The sequence below is a fragment of the Dermacentor variabilis genome, chromosome 2 (genome assembly GCF_050947875.1).
Source record: "Dermacentor variabilis isolate Ectoservices chromosome 2, ASM5094787v1, whole genome shotgun sequence".
Taxonomy (NCBI): Eukaryota; Metazoa; Arthropoda; class Arachnida; order Ixodida; family Ixodidae; genus Dermacentor; species Dermacentor variabilis.
In genome coordinates this window covers 73,486,604-73,505,121 of record NC_134569.1, presented here as the reverse complement: position 1 = coordinate 73,505,121, position 18,518 = coordinate 73,486,604, and the positions used below count along the sequence as shown (strand labels likewise).

Sequence of the window (18,518 nt, the reverse complement as noted above, 5' to 3'; positions counted from 1 at the left end):
CTCCATGTTTCCACGGCGAAGCATCAAAGCTAAGTTCGCACCGCTGGGCAGCAAGGCAACATAGTGAACTTTCTCCGGAACAACTGTGACAACAGTGTCGTACGTGTGGAGTGCCTGTTTACGGGACTCCTTGTCGAACACAACCTACCCCTTAGTGTGAGCGACCACGTTGGACCTCTTCTATGGAAAATGTTTCCTAAATCCCCCCCCACCCCCGTCCCGTCCCATCGGAAGTTGAATTCGCTATTACAGAGAACCTCATTGGTATTCATTTCAGTACAACAGAACATCATTCATTCGTCAGTTTCAGAGGAAAAAAAAGAAAGCACTTGATCCTGTTCCACAGAAATACTATTGAAAAACAATTTTTCAAGACCTTCATATACTAGAACTGAGCAGTAGTCAGTGCTGATTTGGTGCCCCATTTAATGAGTAGACCATACATTTTTTTTCTGCAATGCTTGGAGACTCCCGTGCATGTACGGTACAGGGTTTTCTTGCCCAAAATTGGTAAGCATCAAATTTTCTGAAAACATTTGTTATTCAATATTCGGTCTGATATTTCGCTTTTTCTTGATTCAATTATATATTCATTTCAAAATCTACTATTCAATATTAGCACATCCCTAATCTTTACCTATTGTTTCACAGCGTATGTGGCGTAGTGCTGTTGAAAGTGTACTGCATACATTTAATAGGTGATAACCCAAATGCCACAAAGTAAGTGTTGTTTCACTTTGGTGGCATTGTATTCCAGTGTTGGCCATATGCTTAATTACGTTTTTATTTCCTGTTAATTGTCTTAAAACACTATGCAATAGGAAAGCAACAAAGCAGGTCTCTCGCTGCTCGCACTCCACCCACTCAAGGTGCGTGGCTGTCTCGAGTTGCAATTATTTTTGCAGAGTAGTTGTGCCAAACTTCCCGCCGAAACGCCCTACTTGAAGAAGCTGCTGACATAGGCCAAATTCGTGAAGCTGTAATGTGAGCTTGCCGAAGCCACAAAAATGACACCTGTCACAGGCCGTTTACCACCAGCTCAGCATTCGTTGGCATCTCATGCTGGCATCTCATGCTACAGCAATTGTGCAACGCTTCACATTACGTAGATGTCAATGAGTTGGGTGCACCGAATTTTTAGTGACTTCAAATCTTACATTTTCCCGTTTAGTACGATTTCTTGCAATTCTTCCAAAATGTATGAGCGACAATCTACTTTATGTGCTTGGTACTTATAAATGAGAAGGCAAACCGAGGGCCTGATTTTTGTTAGTCATATCATAAGAAGCTGACAGACACCAAGGACAGCATAGGGGAAATTGCTTGTACTTATTAATTGAATTAAAGAAAGGTGCTTTAATTCAATGAATATGTACAGGCAATTGAACTATACCCCAACAATATATGTGCATATTCTCAGCCACATTCCGAACAGTTGCATCTGCCCAAGTTTCCCGCCACTTTCTCGATGAAATCGATCATGTCCTTCATTGCCTGTGGCATCTTGGGCATCTGGCAGTTCCGAGCCTTCAGGGATGATGCACAGCAACTTATTCATGTGGTTAGGGAGAAGGCGGCTTCCTTTTGGCAACAAAACATGGTTGACGGCTGAAATGGAGCGCTTGACGGTGGCTATGGTGATTGGCAGCAGAAAAAGATGAACGACTACATTCTACAACTTTGGAAACATACAGCGACGATTGAAGTGGGGAACAACGAGAAGTGGAGATAGAAATACAATGCATGTTAAATTCTTCATCTAGATGAAGAATGGAACATCTTCCGACGACTGAATTTCTGCTGTCTTGCTGCTGAATTCCTCCCTCCCATGCTTGTGCCCTGGTCCTGGCACCTTCAAGCCTGGGCTGTCCTCGTATTTGCCCCTACTTTCCTTTGCGTGGAAATTGTGGTTTCTTCCTCCACAAGCCAACTATGCACAGTGGGTCCCTTTGCGTATATGCCCTTCTTCCGGTGCTATTAAACAAAATTTCTGGTCAAGCATAAAAAAAATTGCTCTGAATTAAGGGGTGCCTTCCTGCATGTTTAGTGCTGGAGGTTGCATAATCTCGAGTTTCAGAGATGCGTTGGAAGCAAGAGGCGGATGAAATGTTTGCTCCCCGTTGCCAGTGCTTTTCATTATAGCATTGTTCCACTGTGGGCAACACTATCAGCCGTGGGGGTGGAGCAGACGTCAAAGCATGGTTCACTTCGCTTCGAACCGCTGACCTGAAGATATCGTCAACACTGCAAGAAATCTCATGTTTCAGCGCCAGCTCCAAATTTAAGAAAATTATTCTTTTTCTAATTTGAAATTTGTTTTTTCCAATTGTCCGATAATTCTGAAAATTTGCGACCCCCCTACATAAAAAAATTTGAGTGCTGACTGTATTTGCATAAAATATTAAATTTCAGTGTATGAATTTCAATGAGCAAAGCAAATTGCATATTTTACCAACTTCGTCATTTCGAGGTTTAACTGTACATAAATTGAGAACTGTGGCTGGGACCTGAAAACTAAGGGCTGTTAAATTCTGGCAGTGTAATACCATGTAAACATGTACTTTGCTTCTTAATACGTCATTCATTCATTCTTCTTTTTTATGGCAGGTGCGTGTCTTGCAAGGTAGGGAACCACCCTGCTTCTTGAACCTCTTCAAGGGCAAGATGGTTGTCTACAATGGAAAACGGCAAGAGGAAGCTGTTGACTCAGGTTGGTTGAAGCAGCAAACAGTATAGAAAGGGCTACTGTTAACCCATATTCAAGGCATGAGGCACTGTTGCCCAGATTAGCCTCACCTTCATTGCTTAATGGTGCAGTAAAGGCAGCCATTTTACTGTGACACTTTGGCTTTCCTTTGTGTAATGCTGTAGGATAATGTGATGTTGAAGTACAGTAATGTAAACTGCAGCTGTTCATTATTGGCAGAAGCAGATTGCCACTCTGCTTCAAAAACCCAAAATGCCTCCCAGTCCAATAATCCCAGTCCAATCTTTTCACTCAGTGGCGCCGGGCTTGGGATACCGAACTGGAGATGCTGCTCTGCCAGGTTTGTCTTGTGAACAAGGGCTTTTGTAGAATAGTATTTTAGGATTCTGGAGGGGAAAGGCTCGGAACGAAGAGGCATACCAGCCGCAAGGTGTCGGAGTGCTGAGCAACACACAAGAGGGGATGTGGCCCATTACCCACATCTGACTATAAGCTGTTTCAACAGCATATTGGTATTGTAATGGGAGTTCGGCACCTTGAATGGGTTCCAAGCAGTCCACGACACACCCAAATCTCGGCTGTACCAAGAACCAATTATTCCCCTGACCCACTGCTACTCTATTCTTCTGCTTGCCATTCTCTCTCTTTTTTCACTTGTGGCGTTCTTCGTCATTACAGTAGTGTAACGTACATGTGGCCAGACACACTCACGTGCGATTCACCGCGCAATTGCACTGATGGTAGCCAGGGTGTCTACCAACCGGGAAAACCGGGAATTCTCAGGGATTTTGAGTAGTCTGGAAAAACTGAGGGAAAACTCAGGGAATTTGTGCTTCTATCAGGGAAAATTAGCTGTGATCTTATTGAAAGGGAATGAGTCGTGGTAATGCTGGCTCGAGCTACAGAGAGAAATCGTAACGATTGGTCTTTGACGCCGCGTTGTCGGCTGGAGGAGTTGCCAGAGCATAGTCAACGAGCGACTTTCCGGACGCCAGATAATTCGGACAGCTTCGTGGCATTGACCCCATAGTGTCAATGTATAAGAACGTCTGAAATTTCGGACACAAGCACCCTTCGACACCCGATTTTCCGGACTTTTTGCTGTGACCGCAGGTCCGAAACGGCATTCATCAAAATCACCACCGTTGTCACTTTGATAACCTCGCTGCCTCGAACCGGCACACTCGCACGCAGATCCGCTGGCTGCCGCAGCCACCACCGCGGCAATGCTAGGCCTAGCTGCTTCGAGGTTCGGTATTAAGTTTCTTGCCGTTCTGCGCTGTGTCTTTCATTGAAAGAATTCGCCGCTGTCAGCAATGGCACCGACACCGCCTTTTTGGTCATCGTGATTGGCTTCGAAGTTCGGAAAGCACAACGCGTTGCATAATGCCGGTTCCCGAAAGTCAGCTTCGCCTCATTACAGCAATGTTGCGTTGTGAAGCATAAGTGCAGGAAGGGGCAACTTTCACGGGACACAGTATGTATTCCTTAATTATAAACGCGTGCACACGCCACCTCCTGTCACAGTACAAGCACCAACGTGCCTAATAAGTGTACTGGCAGGCCTACAGAGCTTTTTCGAATGTGCCTGTGGCGATATGAGCACTTGAGGGCTGTAAAAGACATGCATTAATTTTTTCGGACGTTCTTGCGGCCCCTAGGGAGTCCGAAAAAATTGGATGCTGACTGTACAGCTGTCCAAAAGGGTGGTTCAAATAGTCCATGTGGCGAACGCACAGACGAAAGAGAACAAGAAGACAAAGGACTTATGCATTGAGAAATGAACGGGAAAGGAAGCGTGCCACTGCTTTTTTGAAGGAGCTTGCACTCTAAAAGCAAAGTATTGGCCGACGCCGATATGCAGGTGTCCCTCATCCAAGCAAAAAAACTCTTTAAAAGAGTGAAATACAACATCGAGGCATTGTGCGTGGGCTGAGAGTATGTCAGGACTGTTGAGGTTGACTTACCAGCTGTTGCGAGAGAATCTCACTTGTTATAAAGTTCGGGCCTCATACCAATTCGCTTGCTATCAGTTGATAGAAATAGCTCGTATTCGAAAATATTCTGTATGCATCTCTTTCTTTTTCGTATTTGAGAACGTTGAGACTCGATTTGCAATGGGTTTTACTATTTCTTTCGAAGATATTTTATTCGCTGTGCATTTTACTAACCCTTCCCTTCTGTTTTCTTTTTGAATAAAGTAAACACTACTCCTTACTATTCAAAATGAATTAACTTGTTTTTTTATTTTTTGACATGCTTACTAGAGAATGATAGTAAGCATATATAGATAGTAGCGACATGATGTAGGGAGCCCGTCTTGACATAAAGTTCTGTGTCACTCAGGGAATATTGCAAAGGCAGTCGGGGAGAACCTGGAAAACTCGGGGAATTTGGAAATATCAGCTTGGTAGACACCCTGGTAGCATATGTATCTGTACAGGCTAGCTTGCATCCATGATGCGCCTATTTCGACCTTGTCTTGGATATAAATGCACAAGCACTCACTTGGATACACGCAAGGTGCACTGCAGTCTCGTGCCTGGGGACACAGGCTTTTAGGGTTAGCGTTGCGATCAGTATATCAGGCCATTAAGCAGTGCAAACAACTAGCAACATTCGTGAGCAAAAAATAAGTCTTTTTGTGTGTTTGACATGGCCTTATAGAAGTAAATTGGCAAGTTCCCGCTTTTTATGATCTTCGGGGAAACTGTTGGACGTGTGGAGGGCTTGGAGAGGCTCCAGATAGGCATATTTTAGATTTCGAATTATTGATATATTAAACCATTTCACAATCTCCTTTGAGTTTGATATATTTGGGATCGGTTATACCGTATTTACTCGCATAATGATCGCACTTTCTTGTCAGAAAAATTGACGCAATATCAGGGGTGCGATCATTACGCACGTTAAATTTCTCGCGAACAGAGAAAATTTTTTTTCTGTCCCGCGTTTGCTGCGGGACACCAAAACAAAAATGGCAGCCGGCGGAGCAAGTCGAACGCGATTTTTTTTCTTCTTGCGAGTACATTACGTGCATTGAAACAGTTTCTTCCGCATCAGTAATGAATAATATTGGCAAGTTTCTAGAAATAACGTAGCCATGTCCACTTTGAGGGGACAGAAGCAGATGGGCGCGCTTAGCAGCCAGTGACATAGAAACACATGGCCAGCATGCTGCGGAAACTGCAGCATATGTCTTCACTACTATCCTAATATGGCACAATTCCGCTAAGGGTGTGTGAATATCTTAGCTGTGCTACAAGCATCGGCGTGTGAATAGGGTACACTTTTAGTGTATCAGTGTAAACTTGGCTACTATCGTTTCCGCTTGCGATTTGTTGCGTGCCCACAAGTGCAGATGCGAAGAATCGAAAGGCGCCTTTTTTGTTGCTGTTGACCACAACCATTATAAAGCCTACACATAATAAAGGCAAGTCTGGTTGCAGCTTTTTTTTTTTTGTCATGGAAGTGCGGAAAGTGATGAAAGTAATGAAATCAGGCATCTACTTAAGAATGTTTGGTGCGTGCAGACCGCTTGGTTTGTCTTGAGTCATTCGCGTAGCATTCAACAGATGGTAAGCGCGATCAATATTAGCTAGACTTCGCACACAACATATTGCTGCGGCAAGTTCGGGGTGCGATCATTGCATGGGAAATAAAAAAAAATAATTTTGACGACAAAATTCAGGGGTGTGATCATTACGCGAGTGCGATCGTTATGCGAGTAAATACGGTATTCATTTTTAAGCAGGACATATACATCAGGGACTGTATTTTCACAGAAATGGCTCTAATCCTTTTCTTTGCCTACTTCGTTTTCTCTCTTACGAAAGCTCTACTCTTGATGTGATGCTTGAGTGATGCTTTGAATGTTTTAGAGCAAGATTAATCTACCAATTCAGCTTGTCTTGATTTTTTTTTCCCTAGCCACCCATTCGAACAGCTTTGGGTGGGCAAATTTGACGCACGCCCCTCCACTGTGACGTTCCTCATAGCCCAGATGTAGCTCTGAGGCTTAAAACATGATCACTCATTCACTTGGCTAATCATGCACCTTATCAGCCAACAAATCAAGCAAACTGTGAATAAATTGTCATCGGCACAATGCTGAAGTGTTGTTTGCGTAGTGTGACCTCCCTCGTCAAGTGGTGTTGCCCCCATTGCAGGAGACTGGCGCATGTTTGTGGTTCGTGGCGAGTGCCCCTTGGAGGCAGCTCTGGTGGAGACACCGGTTGGTGTCGAGAACCTGCGTAGCCGTGGCTCCTTCCTGCTGCTGAGTCGCTCCACCGGGCGCGTGTACCTGTGGCATGGGGCCAAGTGCAACCCACACTCCCTGGAAGTGGCACAGGCTGCAGCAAAGTCCATTGCAGAAGAGTGAGTCTCTACTCTGTGCTAACCCATCCTATGTTTTTGGGGAGCTTGGCTCCCTCTTACAATTTTACTGATCATTGTTTGAGGTGATACACATTTATGATATGCATGAACAGTGCATCTCTTGTTCTTCAGCTCTGACTGCCTTGTTCATCAGATATCGCATTCATTTGGTTAGGTGTTTCTGAAGCCTGGAAGTGCCACTTGCAAAATCACTGGCCTCCCTGTGAATTCATTTGGGAACACTTGCAATTTAGTGCATACATGTGTCTTGAAAATGACCACTGTCTGCAAGAAAATTAAAAATGAAAAGAATGTTGTGCTTTAGGCTGATGTCCACCCCAAATCACTGCTAGAATGCCTGGAGTGCTGGCTTGTAGTCACTGAAACATTGCTCAATTTATCAGAGCGGAAGACTTCTCAAAGGGTTGAAACATAGACTGGCTTCGTTTACAACTTCAAAAGGATTTGTCTTCCCACAGGGACACTGAATTTTCAGATGGGAAATGTTTCACCTCTTGTTGAAGCTTCTTAGAGATAATAATTTGTCCAGTGAATGGTGACGTTTAACACTACAGTAGAATTTTGGCATAACGAATTTTTCGGTGGCCCCAGCCAAGGCCCATTAGCTTACAAGATGCTAGAGTGCGGTTGTTACGAATAGATTTTTGTCCTGCGGCATTTGATACGAACAGATGCCACCCCACAGTCCTGTCTGGCCACGGAACAGAACAGTGCGCTGTCACGCGCGCCACCAAGTGCACCATGCTGCTGGTTTGGCAGGTTGCTAGCGTCGCCCACCAGCTGGGCCTTATATAGCCTCTGAGATGGTGCGCATTGTGCCGTCTAAGTGTGCGCAATCACGGAGGTCCTGATGCGCCTTTGTGTGCCTTCGCTGTAGAGTACAGATGATGCTGGTGGGGGAGGCCTGCTGGTTGGGGAGGGGACGCTTTCATCCGTGTGTTTTTGGGGGCTGTCATTGCTTCTGCTGCTGCTGTGCTCGAAGCCATGCTCTTGTTGTCGTACATTTGCCACATTGCAAGAAGCTATGTCTCGCAAGAAGAAAGCTGTCTTTTAAAGAGAAATTGGACATCCTGCAGAAGGTGGACGAGGACACCAAGTAAAAACAGTCGGCGAAGGAGCTAGGCCTCCCAACGTTGACATAGAGCACCATTGTTGGGCAACGTGAGCACATCATGAAGAATATGCTTTCTTCTAATGTTAATGCGAAGGAGGTGAAGGCAGCCCATCATCTTAAGCTAGAGGAAGCTCTGCTAATGTGGTTTAAGGAAGTTACTGTGGCCATTGTGAATATAGACGGCAAGGTTTTGAGAGAGAAAGCAGACGAGATCACACTTACTTTACGTATTGATGGATTCGAGGCTTCTGGCAGCTGGCTGCACCATTTCAAAACGAGGCACAGCCTTATGTACAAAAGTGTCTGTGGCGAAGGAAAAAAGGCTGACGAGTGAGTCATGAACAATGGACTCTCGACTACACTGCTGTCACTCATCGTGGGGTATGGGCCTCGAGATGTCTTGAATGCAGATGAGGCAGGTCTGTTTCTCAACCTTCGACCAAAGAAAAGCCTGCGCTTTAAAGGTGAAGCGAGTTAAGGAGGTAAAAAAAAAAGCAAGGAATACAAATGTAAAATTTCATGACATTTTGAGGGGTGTGAAAAAACTGGTTTCTTTCATGTTTCTTATTTCAGAAAAACATGATTTTTTTTTTTAATGTCGCAGTTTTGCTTCGAAGGCGAAGCATCGATTGCAATTGCAAATTAGTGAGCAGCTAGCTATACAAAGTGAGCATAGTAGTTGTCAGGCACATACCCGGAGGGGTGAAGGCCAGTTTCCTCATCGATTCGGTGCCTGCGCGATTAACTTGAGATGCGTACATTTGTCACCATCTATTGCAACAGTCACGTACATCGCTGTTGCTTCGTTAGTTAGCCTTCTTCGTTTAGACTGATCCAGGGACCAGGAAAGGGATTCAATTCATAGTCAACTGGTCTGCAAGCTCGTAAAACAAGTTGCGGCCGGAGAAAACGCCAGTTGCATTTAACTTTTCCTTTTGTATCATTATTTGCTCGACCGCTGGCTTGCCGCGATGCTGGCAGATCCTCAGAACCATGTACAGTGATACCTCATTAAATTGTAGTTAGCCGGAGCTCAGAAAAAGTATGTACTAAACGGTAGTACTGTTTAGCCGAAATAGTACGAGATTGCGCCCACTTACCTGTCAAAAATGGAACACGGAACTCGGAGAGAGTGCGATGAAAGGGCGAAAGAACATGCAGTATTTATTCACTTCTCGTGGCAGAAGTGTTATTTTCGTTTGATGCCGCAGCGGCCTAGCAGTGACGACAGCGGCCTCAAACTTACTGAAGCTGCGTGCCAGCTTTTCAACCAGCCCCCCACCCCTTCTCGGCAAACACTCGCATGGCCGATTCCTCGTTGGCGTTATGTATTCTCCGTGCACGTGCGTGGTAGTGCTGCAGAAGTCGTGGGGCACTGTTTTCATTGTGGGGTGCTGTTCTCGTCGCGATGATTGCATTCATGAGGCTGACGTAACGCTCAGCTTCTGCCACTGTCGGGCCTGAATCGCCTGTGCTGTCGCTTTCCATGTCGTCCTCATCACTGTTGCTGGTCGACACTTCGGCAACAACAGAGGCAACGATGGCGAAAAGTCGAACCTCGTAGCCGGCATCTCTTCGATGTTGCAGCAGCACTGCTGAGCAACTTCTTTGCATTACAAATGCCACACACCGTAGTCAACAGCAGATCCTTGTCACGTGCCAGTGCTGACTTCGTGTCACATTCGATAGCACGAACGATGTCTAATTTTTCTTCTATGCTAAGCACCCGATGTCTTTTCTATCCGAGCTTCGGCATGACGCGAATCCTCGTTTGCACGATGCCACAACGCTCTGGCACGGCGCCGAAATGATGTTGATGTGGCTTCACGGGCAAACACACAGGGTGCTTAGAGGCCGTTGTTCCGATCTCTGCAGCTTGTTGTTCTGCCGGTCCGCTCAATGGAGACGACACACCGCCGTGTTTGTGCGACGAAAAGTGGAAACGCTACGTGTTAACTGACATGTATGCACTAAGCTGGAACTGTTTATGCGGAAACAAAACACATTATGTTCAATGGCTGCTTAGTCGGGGATATAACTTTACTACTTTTAAAACGAAACCGCTGTTTAAGCGGGTACGGTTAACGAGGTTTTACTGTACTCGAGATCTGGGTTAGGTAAGGTGAAAAATAACATCACGCGAAACAGCGCACATCATCAAACTCTGCAATAACCGTTAAACCCATAAGCAATATGAATGTCACCCGTTACCTCGTCTGGTTTTTCGCTAATTGTACAACATTTTTCATGCAAAATTGGCAACTGTAAACAAGCTGATTTGATCATAAGGATGGTGACTTGTGAATAAGCCTGCTGGATGCTACTCACTTTATAGCCATGGCTTGGGACCGAGTCACGCTGGTTATGATAGCCAACTGCTTCAATAAGTGTGGCTTCATCTGGAGCCCTACGGATATGCCCCTTGAGCTGGAGGACCCGGAACTTGAGGACTAGGACCAGCTTGGGGGGATGCCGGGTGCTTCATGCATGATCTTATGATTGCGGACGACAGCCTTACTACTTGTGGTGCATGCATGGTCAAGGACATTCTCATTGAGGCTTTGTCTGAGGCTGCAAATTTGAGTGATAACGAAGGCGATGAAAATGGTGAAGCCAATGACGAGGGGCCCCCACCGGCAGCTCAAACGCTGCACGCTCTCGACATCCTGAGGCATGCTATGGCCACGGGTGAGTTCAGCGACTACACGTGTGCACATCTTTATGGATTTGAAAGAAATCTGCTGGGTGACCTGACAAGAAAGAAATAGGACATCAGGATTTCTTCTGCCCCAAATAAATTATTTTTTTTTCCAGTATACTTCTTGCTTCTCTAAGTGAGAAATCTGAGGACCCTTAAGCTTTGGCTTATAGAGTGGAATGCAATAGCATTCAAAGATCCCAGACTGCTTCTCACACTTCCCAGCAACTGTAGCTTATGTAACCACTATGTTTACGAGGAAACGCTGGCACGAAGGTGAGCTTTCTGGTAGAAGTGCGGCCTCTCGCATGGGCCGATCGCGGAGGTTGTGTACAGCCGTACCAAAAACATAATTTTCAAGCGTATTATTGTTTTGTGCTTCTAATATTTAAGTCTTAAAAGATTTAACATAAGAAGCATGCGCTTTTGGTGTTTTATTTCATGACATTTGTTTTTGGGCTGTCATTCTCAAAAATCTGAGGAATAACTTAGTCAAGAATGTAAGCCAAGGTATGCGCAACTTCCGTGATAGAATGGTGTGGCAATATAGCCCGCATATGCTGCATGTCATATGTCATATGGCAAGGCGTGGCATATACATATACCTAAATATATCTGGAAATCTTCGCTCACGGACAACTCTGCCGCCGTCCACACCGGCAAGTTTTTCTGAGACAGGGGGCCCTTAGCGCTATCGCATTAAAAATTAGTTGCTGTGAATTTTGTTAATTTAGGTTGCCAGTTTTCAGTGTTTTCAGTGATACGAATTTCTGTTGACACAAATATTTTTCATGACCCTGTAGAATTTGCATCAACGAAATTCCACTCTACTCGCTAATAGCCACCAATTGCTTGATGTAGTAAGACTGGACTTGGAGGAGTGTAGACATCCTACCTTTGCTCTGTGCGATTGCCTTGTGCACAACATTGGGGCTAACTGACATGTCTATGCCACATGTAACTCAGTAGTACAGTAGACTTCTGTCAATTTGACTTCCGTTAATTTGATTCCAGTTATTTCAATCATGACTGAAGGTTGCGGTCGACGCCGGTAGATTCCTGTGGGACGAAATTTTTGTTATTTCGATTGGAAGTGAGCCTTCATAAAATAATTCAAACTTGGCTGATCATATGCATGTGACCGATCCCAGTTGCAACTCCAATAGTTGCAGTGTCCATTTTGGCAGTTTGTAGGGCACACTGAATTCATTGAAGACGTGTCATCTTCTGCCGAAAACGCCAATTTTCGACATGCCCCAGAAATATTTTAAAGCAGGGGCACGCAAATATTCGAAAAGCTTGAATATTATCGAATATTACATTTTTAGTATTCATATTCAGTGTGAAAAATAGATATTCAAAAATGTTCAAATATTCTGTTGAGTTCGAATATTCTAATCAAGTCGAATATATTGCTGGCTGTGCAGGAGAAAACACAGTTCTTAGCATTTGTCTCTATATCCAGCGTATTGGGGCAATTTTGTGCTGAAGTTTGTGATAATTTCGTGTGCTGCCGAAATTTCGCCTGTAAAGCGCACTCAGCTATTAAACGCCTAATGTTTGCGGGAAAGCCAGCCTCTCAGCAGCAAGGAGCACAGGTTTGCGGATGGCGAGGTGGCACTTTGTTTCTTTTTTTTACAGCGCCATCTCAGATTTTGAGCTTATTGCTTGACAGAAAATGCAATGAGGGACGACTGGCACAGGGTCAAATGCCTCCGAGTTTAGGAGCATTTGATGCGGTATAATAACCCACAGGCTGGCAAGGACAGCTATTGGGAATTACTCAATTTTCCAAGTTAACATGAGCCGAATACACAATGATTTTATATGATGGCTTACCAGTCTCGTTTTTTAGCATTGACAATGCAATTGCAATGTTTCTACATAATAAATTAACCCTACTTGCTAATAAATGCATGTACATATCATTATTCGATATTCAAAGCTAAGTATTTGTATTTGATTTGTATTAAAAGATTTTGATATTTGCACACCCTTACTTTAAAGCAAGAAAAGGCGCATAGGGGAGTCTGGAAAAATAACAGTTCAACTGGAGATATTGTTGAAACTAGCCCCCAGTGCTCCTAGAACTTTTCCAAAGAAAAGCTTCAAAAATGTGCTTTGGTCGGCTCAGCAATATAATTTTCAAATACTAGAAGCTTCTCTTGGGTTGTCAATTTTTTGATCTCACATATAGTCTGTTTGAATGATGCCTTAAGCAACAGTAGATGCTCATGAGTGCATGTTATCTTAATAATTGTATGACTAATATAGAGGGAAACTTTATTTTTCCTACCGTGGGTTGATTGTACTCATCAGTTTTTCAACAGCATATGCGAAATTATTACTAGCAATCCTTCACATCTTGTGAGGTTTTCACTCGCACAAGAGCACACAGTCAATTTCAGACTGACCTTCAACCGAAGCTTGACTAGCAGTTTAAATTTATGCACTTTGAACACTACTTGTGCAAGTGCCCTTATTCAGTACTGTGCGATATTGTGCTACACTCTGGTTCTTGTACAGTGCTGTAATGTGAACAAAGCATGTCGAGGCTCCAGTGCCAGTTGAACAAACATTGACTCCCTTGCTTATGCAGCAAAGCTGATCGAATGCAATAATAAAGCTTCGAGAGTCTTCTGCATGCCCCCTGACCTGATAGCTATTGCTTCACGAAGCTAAAGAATGCAGTAATAAACAAACCAGGTGCCTTCTGCAGTCGGTAACAACGAATGCTCCCTGTACGATAGGAACTTACCTGTTTTCACATTTGCGAAGCTACTGTTTTCCCACATATCACGACCTCATAAGTTTTTTTTTTTTTTGCATGATCTGATCTACAAAACGTGGGAACAAAGAACCAAGTGCATATTTCATATATTTTCAATTTCTTTTTTTGCTCTCGGTACTTATGTTAAAAAGCAAATTATTACTTTCATTTGTGTTCGTTAAGGTGCTTCTTTAGTTTCACGTAAGAATTCTCACTGTCTGAACGATTATTACTGGTATACATCAATTCAAAACACTAGTGATCAGGCTACAATTTTATGCATTGTAGTATACATTGACTACTGTGTCTTAAAATAAAATTTTAAAATATAAAAGCACCAAAAATGAGCACATTTCTAGCAGTAACAAGAGTTGAGATAGCAGCAATAAGTCGCATCGCATGTTCTTTGCATTCTGGAGAATAGACAAACTAGCTATGTAGTCTAGGCATGGGCCATTATCCAGTTCGCGATTGTTGCAATGTCGTTTTATAAATGCCAAATATCAAACAAACTATGGACCTTACGAAGGACATGTCATGCTCCTTTATAGATAGTGGTAAATTGTCTGAGAATGATGATGGCGAACATTAAGTAAATTTCCATTTTGTGAAGGTATAGTACAATGATGTTGGTTTTTATTAGTACCAGAATAGAGGGCATGCTATGTTTTTCTTCCTAGGTAAAGAATTGTGTGCACATTGAATTTCTGCTTTGTTTAGGAGCTCCAATGTCATTTTTACGTTGGTTTTCTGCTTTGAACCCAAAAGAGTGGGTACATGTTCAATTCATGGACATGTTAGAATCTGGAAACATGCTGCCAAATGGATTTTCAATGAATTTTTTTTCTGCCTCTTGTTTAATCCGTCCTGCCAGATAATTAGACCAATTTCATTGGTCCTGTCAGAGTCGAATTAATGGAAGTTGACCATCTTTTTTTCTCAACATAAGTCAGGGAAACGGCAATTGCTGGCAGAGCGATTGCCGGCAAGCTTTGTATAAGTGGATCCACCGTAGCTGGCACCAACCTCCTTTCCACAGTCTGTAAGTGTAAGAAGTGCAAATAACACATGCCTTGGTTATCATGATTATCATTTTGTATTGTTCTTACATTGTTGCAGAACACCAGCAGAGATGGCCATAGCAAAGGACGTGGAGCCGAAACTAACAGAAGTGAGAGAAGGTGCTGAGGAGCGAGGGTTTTGGGATGCATTTGGTGGTGACAAGAAGAAGAAACAGCACCTGTTTGTTTCACTCTTAGACAGTGAGTGTGCCCTTAATATGACACATCTCACAAATGTGCCGATATGCATTCTTTTGTGTCACTTCACCAACCCATCCTCCAGCTGCAATGTCTTATTGGATGTAGTGTTGTGCTACTAAGCACTAGGTCACAGGTTCAATTGCAGGCTGCAGTGGCCGCATTTTGATTGGGCGAAATGCAAAAAACATGTGTACCATGCTTTGGGTGTATGTTAAAGAAACCCAGGTGGTTGAAGTTAATCCTGAGTCCCCCACTACGGCGTGCCTCATAATCATATTGCGACTTTAGCACATAACACCCCTGAATTTTTCACCAGCTCATTCAACATACCTTTTCCAAATGCTCTATCAAGACATTGTGACTACTCTGGAGGGGCTCTTTCAATGCTTAGGCCTATCATATTAACTCGGTGACTGTGGTAGTCTGCTGCTGAACACAAGGGTTGCAGACCTAATTCCAGGCTACTGCCATATTGCTTCAATACATTACTCAGTCAATAATCAATTAATATTTCTGTGTTGACTAGATACTAATATTACAGGTTTGCAATTTTGCAACTATTTGTTGGAAGTTGCTGGTAACTTCAAAGAAATCATTACTTTGGTAGGCCTGTTGTATGATCTATGCAATTTTAAGTTGCAGTGTGTAAATACTTCACATCAAACTTTACCTAGTGTTCTTTTGATGACCCTTGCAAGCCGACAGCTGCACCATGCACGGAAAGGATTATCTAGCACGTTGTTACTATGACCATTATGTGATCGATGTGACTTGTCCCCCCCGACACCCCGCTCCACCTTGAACTTTATATTTGGATAAAATTTGAACTGGTCAAACAATTTGATTTTATCTACAAATAGCAGCAAATTGAAGCACAGATAATTCAACACTTCATGTACAGTCAAACCTGTTATAACATACTTGAAAGTTCCACGTGAAGTGGTCATTTTACCAGTAGTTTGTTATATGTGAACGCTCTCTTCAAAAGTTAGTTAAGGACAGTGAATCCGATGTTGGCAATTACAACTAGACAGCAGTTTTGTGTGAATCAGATTTTCAGTATCTCTATTTATGGTCCCTACACTTTCCCCCATCTAACTGTGAATTTCTGTTAAAAATGTCATCCTAAGAAAGAAATGTAGTCTCGTAGCTCCTTCAAAATAGGGCTGGGTCGGTGCCTATCTGGCCATTTCAAAACTAAGAGCGCAGCCACCATTTTTTCTTCAAGAGCGTAATGTATGTTACTTATCAGCAGGACATGAATGAATTCTGCGTACCATAGCAAAGCATTCTAGTTGGTTGGAAGTGGAAACTAGTGCGGCTTGCCGGCATTTTGCAAAGGTCTTGCCATTACAGCTGCAACATCAGCCACACGCATGCCAGGAGCCTCATAGTTATGTTTTCTGTCGTTTCGGCCATAAAAGTATGAAGTCGGAAACGTAAAATGCCACCATGAACCGGTATCAGCAAAGGCATAAAGCGAGCATTGATGAACTGTGGTCTACCTGTTACTGTTACTGTGGTTACTACACAGGGTTACTGTGTAGTAACCTCTTTGCAACTTTGCTCAGCAGTGGCCTGTCGGGCTGCATTCATGCCATCTTGGGCCGTGTCAATATCGACAGCAGTGATAAGATAGCAACACTCAAGGACTGTTTATCCAAATTGGTCTTGGTCCAAATCGTACAACTAAGCGTAGTGTGTGAGTTTGAAGTCTTTCTTGTACCAGTACTATGCTTCTGAATGTTAGTTATATCTGGACACAGCTATAACAGGCTCAGCTGGAAAATCGTAGATACAGGGAAATGCAAGCATTATAATCAATTAATCATTGTATCTGGGATCATTATAAGTTGGTTTGACTGTAGTTAACCTAGAAGATGACCTCCACATTGACATAATTCATAGTTCACGCCATTTTGCTAACTTTTATGTGGTTCTCATCAAAAGTTTGTCTAGCATTAAACATGCATGCCAAAAATGTCGTCTAGTTGCTGTATGTGTCATGTATGAGCAGTCTTGCAATTAGCAAAAAAGACTGGGCACTTGACAAGCCTCAACATTAAGGCGATTCCACAAAACCCTCAAAACCTCAAAAAGGGTCTTGAGGCAGAAAACTAAGTTTATTACATTGTAGTTATCTGTTATCAACTTTGCAAAGCACCGCTAAGCTAATTGCAAGAACGTTATTCAGTTGACCATCTTGAAAAGATCATAAGTTAACCACATGTTGCAGGCTGATGAAATTCTTTGAACTTATTTGATAGTGACGTTTATATGATATTTCTGTATAGCTGTTTTAGAGCAGTGCTCATTGTTCCAGAAATGTTGCAATTCATTGATGAACTGCTGCTGCCTTCAAAAACAAGAATTTGTTTCATATTCTGCAGGCACACTCGATTTCGATTTCACGCCAAGACTCTTCCACATGACACTGGTGTCTGGCACCTTTGAAGCGAACGAGGTGTTCTGCCCCTTTCAGAAGACTGATGTGCCTTGTGCCTATCCGTTCTTGCAGTCAGACCTGTACAATGCTCCACAGCCAGGTGAGCTTGCGACATACACCAGGAGCTCTTGGGCTGAGGCTGATTGTCGCTCAATGAATCCTCCTGGGCTGACTTATTTGATAAGCCAGAGTCTGTTACAGGTGCCATGAAAAAAGGATGTGGTTAAGACAGTAAACTGCAGTCCATTTATGTTAATTCGACCTGTATGGGACAAATGAAAGTGATTAAATTATTGGGCTTGTCAAATTGAACAAGAAGAAAAAGACGCTGAAACACTGATGATTCATCTCGCAGTATTTGCCAGATTCTAACTCACCCTTGAATCTAATGCACAAGCACCTTTTAGGGTTCAGAGTAGAAAACTAATGTAGAAATGACATTAGAGCTTCTAAGCAAAGTAAGTCTAATGTGCACACGATTTTATGCCAAGAAAACGTTACATGCCGCCGACTCTGTCAGCAAGAGATGAAACCAGTGAACTTTACCTTCACAAAATGGAAATTTAGTTGCACTTAATGTCTATCATCATCATTCTCAGGCAACACTTTATTGCTTTCTGTAAACTGCAACATGTCATCTCCCGCACAGTCCATTGTGCATTTGACATTCTGTATTTATCACACGACTATGACTAACCGCTTTGTCAGTTTGTTTCGCTAGATTGTCCTGCGACGCACGCAGTTCTACAGAAACCCAAAAATGCGTGGCATAACTTGTTGCCACTAGCCTAGCATGTAAAATAATATACCTCTTGAATTAGCTTTCATGATTATACTGAAAGCACTGCATTGTTGTCATCTTGCCATGCGAGAAATTGTTCTGTTGCCATCTTGTGAATGCAGTGGTGATGGCGCTGGCTAGGCTTGCTGTTGCGATAAGCTGTTGTGTTGATAAGCTGTGAATCTGGTTTTGGTTTCATATCTGATTGCACTGTGCAGCCAACTTATGGACCAATTTTCCTGAAAAAAAAAAAAACCGGTAAAATAAGTAAATATCTCACCATTCATAGTGAGCTACCATTTTCACTAGAAAGTATTGCTCGGGCAGGCATGAAAATTGTAT

The 18,518-nt window shown here is 43.2% G+C and overlaps 1 protein-coding gene across 9 annotated transcripts in view; it reads left to right on the top strand.

Moving 5' to 3' along the window:
* Svil (Supervillin) overlaps window positions 1-18,518 on the top strand; it is a 360,495-nt gene that overhangs the window by 326,930 nt on the left and 15,047 nt on the right. For all 9 annotated transcript variants that reach the window (XM_075680927.1, XM_075680923.1, XM_075680924.1 and 6 more), the window contains 4 exons: window positions 2,608-2,710; window positions 6,877-7,084; window positions 14,807-14,949; window positions 17,340-17,495. In XM_075680927.1, coding sequence (XP_075537042.1) covers window positions 2,608-2,710; window positions 6,877-7,084; window positions 14,807-14,949; window positions 17,340-17,495 — 610 coding nt within the window. The remainder of the gene's footprint in view (window positions 1-2,607; window positions 2,711-6,876; window positions 7,085-14,806; window positions 14,950-17,339; window positions 17,496-18,518) is intronic.